Source organism: Euprymna scolopes, chromosome 8 (assembly GCF_053919585.1).
Source record: "Euprymna scolopes isolate OS-2025 chromosome 8, ASM5391958v1, whole genome shotgun sequence".
In the NCBI taxonomy this organism is placed as follows: Eukaryota; Metazoa; Mollusca; class Cephalopoda; order Sepiida; family Sepiolidae; genus Euprymna; species Euprymna scolopes.
The window spans coordinates 1,693,106-1,706,855 of record NC_136489.1 but is presented as its reverse complement, the minus strand read 5'-3'; the positions used below and the strand labels follow the sequence as shown (position 1 = coordinate 1,706,855).

The following is a 13,750-nucleotide window of genomic DNA, read 5'->3' as shown; positions in this document are numbered from 1 at the left end:
ATACGAAGATTTCTTAAGTATAAATTGTTAGCATTTGTCTGACCATAAAAAAATTGTTTGCTATTACGCAAATTGGACAGTGCTGAACATAATAAATTTATAAATTTTATTTAGCCTCGGAAAACTTCGGATACAGAACGTAAAATGCCTGTGTGGATATATTCGAAACATTGGGGCGTTCCATCAGATGTCCTGATGGTCTATTAGTGTGATCTGATTGCCCTAAGGGAGCGTTTTGCTCCCCATTCGGGGTGGATCAGCTTTCCCAGGGGCGGAGGAGAACCGGATAACTATAGCTTTAATAGATCCCGGGCAATAGCAGATATCCCAAGACTTGAGTTGAAATATATAGATATATTTTGCTTTATTGTTTGAAAATCGGAAATATATTATTGTTTGAGAGGTGAACAACAGGAAATATGAGAATGTTAGAATAATCGACTGTACTTGTCGACCTAGGGGACCCTTCAGACTATGGCTGTTTGAATGACAGGATTTGACCCCTGAGGTCATGGAAATTAAATGTTGATTTTGATCCCAGATTGCAAGCTAGCGACATGGCTGAATTGCACACCCGCAATCTGGGGTTTTCTGCAAATGCGTGGCGTAATTTGATTGGCTTAGGAGACTTTCCACTCTGACCCCCTCCCACTATATAATGTTAAGCCGCTCGAAGATTAAGCAGATTTCCATTTGGTTCTAAGGGGCACAGATTGTGCAGAGACTCGCCGTTCCCTGAGGATGTGATGAACACGCCCCTCCTTCGACCCGTCTGAGTGCTATCTCCGAAGAGAAGAGAGATTTGAGACTTACTAAGAACTGCACCATATATTTGTAAAAAGGTCTGTAATATACTTTGTGAAATTAGAATAGAATTTAAGCATCTGTCGTCTTTTTTGCCTGCGTGAATTTTGTTATTCGTTTTCAGCATACTAGAGTCACTGTGACGGCCTCTCGAAGTACCAGCCGAGGTTTTCAAGGGGTTCCTTACGTAACTTCACAAGAGAGGGTGTTACAGTAGGCTGAGAACCGATTCAAAGCGTTTCCTTAATCATCCATGGCATTTCTAACAAGTTTCAGTGCAAAGAGCTAATGATACTCAAATTCACATTCTTGATTTGTGTGTCTTCCCAAAAGACTCACATATAACTTCTAATACTGAAATCTATTACAAGAAAAGAAGAAAAGTTTGAATATGATTGAAAGCCTCTTCCCAAATTTGATGCCTGAAACAACCACTCTGTCACCTCATTTCCACCTCCCCGTGTCGTTTATTAGTTCTTTGATCTTACCTCTGATCCAAAAGTGAGCTTCGGAATGTCAGTGATCGGTAACCGGTTAGATGACTGTCCAAATTCCAATGTGACACGCTTTATTACGGTGTCATTTTTCAACCACTCAAGAAAAACAGAAATATCTGGAGTTCGAGGGTAGAAGAATTGGCACTCGAAATGGAATGTCGGTTCATTTACAGCAACAATTTTTGGAACTTTACCGATGTGAGGATATTCTAAAATAACAAAACAAAGAAATGAATATAAATATCATAACGCATGTAGTTGATGTAAATGCAAATGTGTTTTCTTCTATTTTCACGTTAAATAAAGCATATTGCCAGTGAAGCATAAGGTGTTATTAAGATATTTACATTTCTGCATGTTAGTATAGTCGAGGAAACAGAGAGCAGAGAGGGAATTCCAAAGACCAACAGTGTAAGGAAAGAACGATTAAAGTAGCAAAGCTTCCGGCGTCTGGGGACCTCCACAAAGAGAGGGGTGTGATTTTGCTGTTAGACAAGTCCTTTATGTGCTTCAGGCTTAACATGCAACATAACATTAGTTACTTATATTTTCTCTACTGCTCTTCCTCGACCCAGGACTGTACCCTACTAAACATAGTCACCTACAGCATAGATACAGCACTCTCCTTCGATACGAGCGCACAAGTACATGTATTTAATGACTTCAACGTCCACCACAGTAACTGGCTTGAATTCTCTACTTACACAGACGCTACTGGTAGCATAACTCATAGCTTCTCTATTGCGTTATATATCTGTTAAGAAAATCTCATTCATAACTAGTCGCTTTTCCTCTTATGTATCATTACGGATACTATAATATATACGAATAATATAGAAGTAAAGATTACCATCTAATTTACGTACGTGTTAATGGTGTTTATAGACACTATGCGAATTAGTCGATTCATTTCTTCTCTAAATATTCATGGCATTAAAAACACTACATCAAAGAAAATGGACGTGTAAATCAGCAGGCAAGAAATGGCTGACTAATGCCAGCGTGAAGAGAGAAGCAAAGACGACGTAAAAGGAAACGAACTTGTGAAGACGCAGGTGAGAAATTGCTGGCTAATGTCGGCGTGAAGCGAGAGAAAGAAAGTCAGCGTCGGAAAGAATGGACATGTAAAGTGAAGGAGAGAAACAGACGGCTGCAGCCGGTGTGCGGTAGGAAGAAGGAGAACCGCTCCAGTCTAAAATGGACAAGTGTAAGCGAGAGACTTTTTTTTTTTAAGTATTTCCGAAAGTAATAAAAATGTTTTGTTAAAAAGAAAAAAAATGCCAACCTGATTTTATTTATTTCCATTTTCTTTCCTTTGTTTGTAACTGCAATGTTACAGTAATTAGAACTATTAAAATAGATTTTGTTTCAATCATAATTGAATCCCAGAAGTAAGGTATATTTTACAACGCATTTTGTGTGAAAAGTATATATAAAAAATCTATAGGGAAATCAATGTGAATTCACTCAGCGTTAACATAATAATAGACAGATATTTGTGATGCTTACCTGTATGCGTGGGCATTCAATTAAAAACAGCCCCTTATGCCAGACTGAAATACAACATTCCTCAAACTTAATATTGCAAAATAAACGAATAAATCAGTTTTACGATAATATACCGTGTCTTTATTCACTTGCCTTCTCACAAGGACAGAGTTAGATACAAGTTCAGATTTTTATGTGGGGAAAATGAGCAGTTTGGACTGGAGAGAAAAAAATTAAATTGTCTCAGTCTAAAAGAATTTGTTTTCACTATTGGGGACAAAAAAAATAAATGTTAGTATCAGAACCTATACTACACTTTGTTCCTAGCCAAATGCCTTTGATGACAACAGTTTATTTTGCGTTATTATTTTTAAAAAGGTACTATTACTACTACAGGAGACCTGATTCTGGTATGCAGCATTATCAACCGGAATGTAAATCTATATTCAGAAGAGTTTTTCACTTCAACGTTTATAAGAAGATATAACGTAACTTTTTATTATTTAAAATCTTTTATCTTATGTTGGCATACATTTTTTATTTTCTTTCTGTTACAATATCACGGAGTCTGTACGTTTGAATCAGACATCTATCAAGAGCAAAGATTGTTTTACTTTATTTTAGAAATAAAAAAATTAAGATCAAAAATGGTAATATGGAAGCAGAAGTGCACAGAGGTTTTCAAAACAACGTCAGGCGGACAGCTAGTATATCGTCTTTTTGTTTTTTTGTCTTCTGATAATATTTAGATCAGTATTAGCTCCAAGAGGATAAGTGCTAATGAGACAGGAAACGATGTTCGCCGAAAGATGAGGAACACTAATATTGATCAATGGTATGAACTGTATTTGATTACTTATAGTGAGCTTAATGACAAAAAATTGCTAACATTTGATTTGAAGACGTCTAAGATATAACCAGCAGGTAAACAGTGCTGCGATAATGTCTTCCACAGGTAGGGAAGCCCTTGCAAAACAGCTCTATCCATTAAAACTCCGTTTTTGACGGTAGGCATATAGAAGGAGAAAACAAAGTCGTATTTCATTGTGATAGAAGACGAGCTCTTGCTGCGAATGTCTTATAAAAAGGAACCAAAGATTTAAGATAGGTTGACAACCTTCCATGGAATTAGTTATAGAATAGATGGATACTAGGAACGTCTCTTCTGTAAGAAAGGATTTTTTTGCACTAGTTTTGTAATATATGATGCAATATTCATTAAATTAAAATGTAGAGTTCAGGGCTGGGAACTGGAGTCCACAAAGTTCTTCATTCATTCTCAAGCAATAATAGCCAGGGTGCCAGCTCGTTTACACAAATTTTGTAATAGAAAATTTAGAAATCAAAAATATGGGTTCCTTACTTTTAATGTCGCTCCATTCATATTCCTTTTCGTAAGGATTACATACTAGCTTGTCATTATTTGGATGAAGGTCTTGATATTTATAACACGTGTCTTCAATGAAACAAAAACGAGGCTGAAAAAAGAAATTGATTAAACATTGATATAAAACACAAGAAAAAAATGGTACCCGTTGGGTCACCCACTTAATTCAGATTGAATTGTTTGAAGTGGGAGAGGGGAGCTTAAAAACCAAGTTAAATCGAAAAATAAGACAAAAATATAAAATTAATCTATGTATTCTCCTTAGCTTAATCCCTTTATATTTTCTTCATCGGTTGTTGGTTAACTGATATTACTGCTTGTGGCGATATTTCCCTTTACCGATGTAAATAATTTATTATTACTATCTGTGTGTTAGAAATAGTTTTATTAAATGTAACTATATATATATATATATATATATATATATAAAAAGATTTTTGGTGGTGTAAAACTTTACAATAGTTTTAAACAAGATATCTGGAGTCATACCGAGTTGGAAAACAAAACAAAAAAATATTCCAAGCAAAGGTTTGCATCGGACATGAAATTCTTTCTGGAATGGTGAAATGATTCAACCATTTTCTGCAACGATCTTAGCAACAGATTTGCTTATATTTTAAGTCGGAAGTGAAAGTTAACAAAAAGGCAGGGACCTTCTTTTAGGAAAGAGATGACTGGGGCAAAATAAAGATCCGAGAGTTGGTGGTGAAAGGACAGAAGCTCGGTTTTATACGCATTAAAAGCAACTATCTACCTTTTCCCAATTGCACCACATACACCAAGTCGGAAGAGAGATCACAAAGGTTTTGATCATAAATGCTCTTCAAAGCGCCGCCATAGATAGTTATGCCATCTGCTTGAATGTTGATGAATGATATTAGAATGTGCTTAGGGAGATCATTGATAAAAATCAAGAAGAGTATTGGGCCCAGAATGGATTTCTAGAGCTCGCCAGCATTTGATATGTGCATCAGACTCCTGTCCATCAAGGATTATTATAAATCTATCAGAGAGAAAGGATTTGATAGTTGAAAGGACATTTCCATAATATTCTAGAAAGCTTGTGAAGTAGATTTTTATGCCAAACCTTATCAAAACCGTTTGACATGTCAAGAGCTGTTGCTAAATTCACTGATTCTGTGTAATATTACAGGCTGCATATCAGCTGTTCATCTTGCAGGACGAAATCTATATCATTTGACAATTAGTAGTTCGTTTATGCGGAGGTGATCGACATCTTCTTGATTTATCACAGATTCAAGCAACTTATTCTCGACGCACAGGAAATTGATTGGTCAATATCGATTTCCAGCATTTTTAAATAACTGGGTAGTGACAAATTTTCCTAAGATGATGGGAAGCTTTTCTCCTTTAAGCAACAACTGAACAACTTTGTGAGACTAGTACAACGATACACACGTTTACACACAAGACCCACACGTTGTATGCAGTCTACATGACAAAGGAATATAGGACAAGTAATAACCTAACTCCTTTCTTTTGTAACAACAACATTTATTTCCTCATTTTTCCGTTACACATGACTTCTCATTAACGTGATCATCTTCTCTGACGTGATCTCTCTCCTTTTTATAGTGTTTTCCCTTACAGTAACGTCATTTCGCATTTCGTATACATTTGCATACATTCATCCGAGCTCTGTTACAATATGAGCTAGTTCTAGTTATAGATTTTAAGTAAATTTAATAGTATGTTGTCAGGACAATTTGCTTTGCTTTCATCTTTTTGTTCTTAATAAATTTGGCAGATATATGGATACTGCTCAGAACGTTTTCGGTGGCAGCCCTATTCAAAGGGTGTAATTTGATGCACAGTTCTTTGCAAAGGGGTTGGCTTTATCAAATGCTAAGGCAATTCCCTCTGATCCGATGAGAATTGAAATAAAAGTTATGCATCTATTCAGGGCGTTATTTGTTATTGACCAAAACATATAGTAACCAAACAATTGAAATAGTGGCTCCTGTGAACAATGACGGCAGTGCCTTTTATGATATTAACGGTACATTTTATGATATATTTACAATGCATTTTATGATATATTTACGATGCATTGTATGATATTTACGGCGCATTGTATGATATTTACGGCGCATTGTATGATATTTACAGCATATTTTGATATTTACTGTGCATTTTATGATATTTATGATGCATTTTATTTTATTTACGATGCATTTTATGATATATTTACGATGCATTTTATGATATATTTACGATGTATTGTATAATTACGATGCCTTTTATGATATTAACGGTACATTTTATGATATATTTACGATGTATTGTATGATATTTATGGCGCATTGTATGATATTTACAGCACATTTTGATATTTACTGTGGATTTTATGATATTTATGATGCATTTTATTTTATTTATGATGCATTTTATGATATTTACAGTGCATTTTATTATAATTACGGTGCATTGTATTATATTTACGATGCATTTTATGATATTTACGATGCATTTTTATATTTACGGTACATTTTATGGTATTTACCGTGTATATTATGATATTTACGATGCATTGCATGATTTTTACAGTACATTTTATGATATTTATGATGTATTTTATGATATTTACGATGCATTTTGTAATATTTACGTTGCATTTTCATATTTACGGTGCCTTTTATGGTATTTACCGTGTATATTATAATACTTGCGATGCATTATACGATATTTATGATGCATTTTATGATATTTATTATGCATTTTACAGTTTTTAATATGCATTTTATTATATTTACAATGCATTTTATAATTTACGATGCATTTTATGATATTTATGGTGCATTGTGTGATATTTAGGATGCATTGTATGATATATATGACGCACCGTTTTATATTTACGATGAATTTTATGATACTGACGATGCATTTTGATATTTACGGTGCATTTTATGGTATTTACTGTGTATAGAATGACATTTACCATGCATTGTATTATATTTCTGATGCATTTTATGATATTTACGTTGCATTTTATGATATTTGCGGTGCATTTCATGATATTTATGACGTATTTTTTTATATTTACAGTGCATTGTATTATATATATATTATGCATTCTATGATAGATACACTTTTTATATTTATGATGCATTGTATGATATTCATGATGAACTTTGTTATATTTACGATGCATTTTATGATATTTACGTTGCATTTTATGATATTTACGATTCATTTTATGATATTTAGAGTGCATTTTATTATATTTACAGTGCATTTTATGATATTTACGATGCATTTTATGATATTTACGATGCATTGTATGATATATATTATGCATTCTATGATATATATGATGCACCTTTTTATATTTACGATGCATTTTATGATATTTACAATGCATTGTATAATATTTACGATGCATTTTATGGTACTTACCGTGTATATAATGATATTTGCGATGGTATGTATTATATTTCTGATGCATTTTATTATATTTACGTTGCATTTTATCATACTTACGATGAAGTTTATGATATTCACGATGCATTGTATGATATTTATGATGCATTGTATGATATTTATGATGCATTGTATGATATTTATGATGCATTCTATCATATTTATGATGCATTGTATGATATTTATGATGCAGTTTTGATATTTACGGTACATTTTGTATTTACGATGCATTTATGATATTTACGGTGCATTTTATTAAATGCCAAGGAAATTACTTCTGATGGATTGATGAGGATTGGAATGAAAGTCATGCATCTGTTCAGAGCCTCATCGATCAAAATTTATAGTAACCAAACTTTTAGTAGGAACCATTCACTAAATGCACTGCGTCATGGCTAACAGGAACAACTATTTAAATTGTTTTCATGTAAAACTTTAAGACTGCAAGTAATCACTGCCAAGGTGTTATATGCCGAAACAATATTTACGATGCATTTTCTGATATTTACTTGGAATTAGTTTAAAAGTTAATATTTTTTTCTTAAAAATGTTTTTTGCTTTTTTGCTTGATAAATAAATACATAGATACTTTCATCATAGTTACTTTCTCTTTTATACAAATACTAAGTAGCATACTTTTTCCATTAAATTTTATGTTGATTTTATTTGGGTTTATAATTTGAATTCTGTTTGAAACAAGGAGTACATATCACTCTCATAATTACTAGCGACTTTACTTTCCTTAAAGAAAAAAAAATGTAGAAAATTTTGTTTTGCTGGCCCATTTAGCATAATTATTAGTGGTCAATAATGGACCAGTAGACTTTCTTGCTAAAACCTTACCACTAAAAGTGAGGATCGAGAGTAAGTGAAATAATCTAGAGAAAGAGATGGTACTCTTACATACATCTTCATGCAGTAGCTTGTGGAAAGGAAACCTTAAGGTGTCCTCTGATTATAATTGATTCATTTCTTCTTTTTATTATATTAGTAGATTTTAAATGAATTGATAAAATGTATAGTTACATAAGTATGAGTTAAATGTACTTACACGCAGAGTGCAATTCCCGGGAGCTGAGCAGATGAGACAAGTTGGATCAAAGATTTGAAAAACTTTTGTTTTTGAATAGTGGATAGCATCATTTGTGATGGCGACGAGGTAGCTTCCTTTGCTCGGTAATATGCATTTGATATAATTGAAGTTGAAATATACAATTTTGACCGTTCCATTCTTGGGCATTACCGTGTAGGAACTATTGATTATCTGCAATGAATGAAAAGAACAATTACATGTTTTTATATTTTGTCTTTTGGAGGGCAATTCGGACTAGAAGTTGGGCAGCAAGATGTTTGTTTGCTTTACATTTAAATTTCTGCATTTGTTGGTGTGGTCTGAGAAATATTGAGCAGGGAAATCATTTTTAGGGTAAGTAGTCCAAGGAAAGAAACCACTTCCGGGATCCTACAGTGAAAGGGTGAGATTTTACACTGGAGTTTTCACATTGAAAGAGTACAAGTGCAAACCTATTTGGTTTGAAATTCATTTTTAATCCTTGTCTAAGAGTTGTTGCAAGACTTCAATAAGAAAATAAAATGGTTGTAAAAGCCGAGAATAAAAAGACCAACGTGTTCTCCAATTTTAATGACATTTTCAAAGAATCATCGGTGGTATAAGTTTTAAAAAATGGTTTTCATATACAGAAGCATCATAATAAATGCAAATAGTTTTTTTTATTTAACAACTAGCGGGGGTACCCGGCGTTGCCCGAGTGTTTGTTTCCGGGACGGGGGGGGGAGTTTTAAAAAATGTTATGGTAGGTAAGTAGGAAGGATCAAACCCGGAGTGAGTAGTAAAAGTAGGAAAATAAAGTGTGAAAAAAACAAAAACAAAAAACATCTGCAACATTAACAGTTCGGCCACCAAGAAAAATCTATTCCAGTTGTTTAGGAAAAAAAAAAAAAAAACGACTACGGTAGGTCGGCGCGAACATGGAAATATAATGTGAATTGTCCAGCACGCTAACCACTACACCACAGAGCACTGCAGCTTAGTTTAGTGATTTTAAATAACTTCACATGAAAGAACTACGAAGCCAAACCGGTGTTCTCTTCTCAACTGTTCCTTGTGAACGATCCCCAAACGGTGTTAAGTGGTGGCAGGGGGAGGAGGAATTTATTAGAGAGAAAATATTTTACCACTTCCATTGATCTTAACCGATTTTGGCCGTGACTTCTCAGCAGAAAAAGTATAGAAATCTAAGATTATCGAGGAATTTGAGAAATAATAAGCCTATAACACACCTCAGATATTGTTCTGCCGTTTGTGCATATTATATTTGCATGAAATATCTTGATTTTTAATCCTATTAATGTCAAAATCAGACGGGAAAAAATGAGTTCATTTTATTTATATAGAGATGAGCGTGAACGAGCATTTATCAAGGTCTAAAGTCACTCAAGGATAACGGTTAATTAGATGAAAGTGAAGAGTTTAAAGCAAAACAGAAAAATGACTAAATCTTTGTAAATTATTGAAAAAATAGAAGTTCCCACTTATGATATCAAGGGTCCACCTGGAATTACTGCATGATCTAGATTTTATTCACGACATCGCAGCAATCCTAGTATCATACATCTGCTTAGAGTGTTACACAAAGTGTTGGGATCCTGCACTATCAGGCAGATAATGAAAATGTTTACCTGCAGCATACTCATTCGTGATATGAAATTCCAACAAATACAGCTAATATACATATACACTTGTGCCCGATATTATTCATACCCCTCGGATCTTTGAGATTTCTATAAGAATATTGCTCAAACCAGAAGGTAGACAATATTAAAGGGATTTCAAACAATAAATCAAGCATAAGCATTTAATTTAAACTCAACAAATAAATAAATTATGCAAGTTTGAAACATTATACAAAGAAAAACAATAATGGCACTAGTTCAAAATTATTCATACCTCTCTTACTAATAGTCAATAGCATGCCTTTTTTTCTTAATAACTGCCTGTAACCGTTTTGGATATTTATCAACAAGGTTTTTAAAGCATCAACACTGATTTCTGATCATTCTTCAATGCAGTAGTTCTCCAAATCCCTCAAATTTCTAGGTTTCCGCTTTTTAACCTCAGTTTTCCATATGTGCCAGAGGTTTTCGATAGGGTTCAGGTCGGGACTCTAGCTAGGCCATTCCAAAACATTAATTTGATTATCCTCAAACCATTTCTTCACTATTTTGACAGTATGTTTTGGATCATTATCCTGTTGAAGGACTCAGTTTGGTCCTAAATGGAGCTTCTCCGCATCCTGTCTAATGTTTTTCTGGAGTATCTCCAAATATTGCTCCTTCTTCATGGTTCCATCTATCTTGACCAAACTACCTGGACCACTAGCCGAAAAGGAACCCCAAAACATTAGGCTACCACCACCATGTTTCACCGTGGGTATGGTGTTCTTTGGGTTGTAAGCTTCTCCTTTCTTCCTCCAAACGTAAGAAGCACCCATATTGCCAAACAATTCAATTTTTGTTTCGTCAGTCCACAAAATACTTGAGAAAACGGACTCTGGAGAATTCACATGGGTCCTAGCAAACTTTAGACGTGCTGCAAGGTGTTTTCCGGTGTGCAATGGAGTCCTTCTTGGTCTTCTTCCTTTCAGACCATTTTCATGCAGAGTCCTTTGCAATGTTTGCCTTGATATTTTTATGCCAGAAGACTCCAGATTTTCTAAAATGTCCTTAGTAGTGGTGATTGGATTTGCATTAACACTTCTTACAATATTCCTGGTGGCTCTAGCAGACAGTTTCCTTTTCCTTCCTCTACCAATCAAGTTGTTTGTTGTGTGGTGGCTCTGGAATTTTTTGATGATGCTCTGTACTGTTGCTGTAGGGACCTCAAATTTCTTGGAAATTGACTTGTAACCTAAACCATCCTTATGTGAATTCACAATTTTAGTCCTAAGATTATTACTAAGCTCTTTTTTCTTCCCCATTCTAATAATTTTTATTCTTTTATTTTTTTCAGTTGATATCATTTTAATTTCTGAAAAATGCAAAAAACGAAATGAAATTAATCAAAGGTTGTATAAAAGCATTCAAAATAAGAATCAAACAGGAAACAAACAGTCAGAAACTCGACAAAAATAAGGGGTATGATTATTTTTGAACATTGCAGATTTAATAAATAGCTGTATATTTCTTTTATTACAAGTATCCCGAGATTTTAAAATGACGAAAATGATCAGAAGAGGTTTATTAAGAATATGTATCAATATGGACGTAAACAATAAATTCTTACAAAGTTACACCTAATAAACTCAATTTTCAAGGGGGGTATGAATAATATCGGGCACAAGTGTATATAAATGGTTTACAAGGGAGTTATCACTTATCAAAGTCTGGAGGTCACTCAAAAATAAGGGTTTGCAAGTGTAAAGACCAAGCCTATAGGAAATTCTTGCAGTTCTTTGAAATAACATACTGGGATATGTAGCTCTTATGAATAAATATGAATTAAGTGTTAGCAAATTAATGGTGACCACTAGAGTAATGAGTCAAACGAGCTGAATGATACAAAGCTCTAATTAGTAGAACACCCAGGCGAAAGAAAGGATCAAGACACTTTTGGACAAAAGAAGTCGTCGATTTCGAGAGAGGTAAAATGAGGCCTCGGTAAGGGTGACTGGATGAAGCAGCTGATGTGAATCATAGAAGGTATATACACCCAAAAAGGAAATTCCAGGAAAACCAGAGAGAGATTCTGGTCTAAAGAAAATAATTATGAATTCAGTTGGAAAAGGGCTGATTAAAGAAGTTTTTTGGATAGGGTCTGATTTTTCTTAGCCAAGTGGTTGTATAGATATAGATAAAAAATGTACTAGAATTTAAAAATGCGTATATTTTTAAAAAATGGGAAGGATAGGAATGTTACAGGGAAAAGAAGAACATTAGATAAGTGGAAATTGGATTAGGATAAGCCGAGACTCGAACCTTGTAAGCAAGGTTCAGAAATAGATTTCGAAATCGGAATGTTAGAATTCAGCTATTGCTAAATTCTATATAAAATAATCAGAAATTGTTGTATTGTAAAAGAATTTGATTGTTCGTTCTTTTATAAAAACTGAATAAAAAATGTCAACTAAAAAGAATGAGCAATACAAATTACAAATATATTGTAACAAAATAGGTTAGGCTAAAAAAATAGGTTAGTTGAGAATTCTTTGTTGTCGAAAGTGTGTTTGGAACGTGTGCTTGGCCACGGGAGTTGGTCACGTTTTGGAACCACACATCTGACGTCATAGCAAAAAGGGAATTCTCAATTCTGTATTACATGTACCCGATATATGATCCCCAATATGAATCCCCTGCTATACAACAGCCACTCCTGGGTACCTGCCAAATATCTAACTTTATAAAGAACTTTCAAATATGACAATACTCCACACATGGTCTGAAAGCAGATTTGTAGCAATAGAGAATAACTTTAGGTGTGAGAAAATGCTGTTACCTTGATTTGTTGTATATAACATTGAAGATTCGTAGTATCAGCAAAATACTCCCCGTAGATGTGGATACTGGTGCAGCTTGAGGTAAGGCTGTTACAGAAACTGTCCGATTCCTGATTTTTAATTATTGGTGACTTTTCCAGCTCTATAGTACAATCTGCTCCACCAAGTCCCTGAGGACATTTACATGTACCTTTTTCTGAAAGACAAGATGAGCAAGACAATGGAATATTATATATACACGAACAATTAAAATATATACCTTTAAGTATATTACAAACGAACAATCACACACACATTATACATATATATACATATATATATATATATATATATATATATATATATATATATGTGTGTGTGTGTGTATGTGTGTGTGTGTGTGTGTGTGTTTAAAGTATACGCATATGATAAGTATATTCGATACATACACAATATTTACCCAAATTGGTTTGACTTCCCCCCCCTCTTCCTCTATTTTTACAAAATCACTTTGCACAGAAAATTTATACAATTTCTTTTTACAAACAATATTTTAAATTTTATGACCACAATCATGGAATGCAGCTTCAGAAATGATAAAACCAGCAAATCTTTTAGCCCCACTTTCTATGTGTTTTACT

At 33.7% G+C, this 13,750-nt stretch overlaps 1 protein-coding gene across 1 annotated transcript in view; it reads right to left on the bottom strand.

Moving 5' to 3' along the window:
* Positions 1-13,750, bottom strand: part of LOC145284083 (uncharacterized) — a 361,761-nt gene that overhangs the window by 68,883 nt on the left and 279,128 nt on the right. The window contains exons 52-55 of the mRNA XM_080133150.1: positions 13,130-13,326; positions 8,669-8,881; positions 4,153-4,267; positions 1,293-1,510 (exon numbers count right to left, since the gene is read on the bottom strand). Coding sequence (XP_079989276.1) covers positions 1,293-1,510; positions 4,153-4,267; positions 8,669-8,881; positions 13,130-13,326 — 743 coding nt within the window. The remainder of the gene's footprint in view (positions 1-1,292; positions 1,511-4,152; positions 4,268-8,668; positions 8,882-13,129; positions 13,327-13,750) is intronic.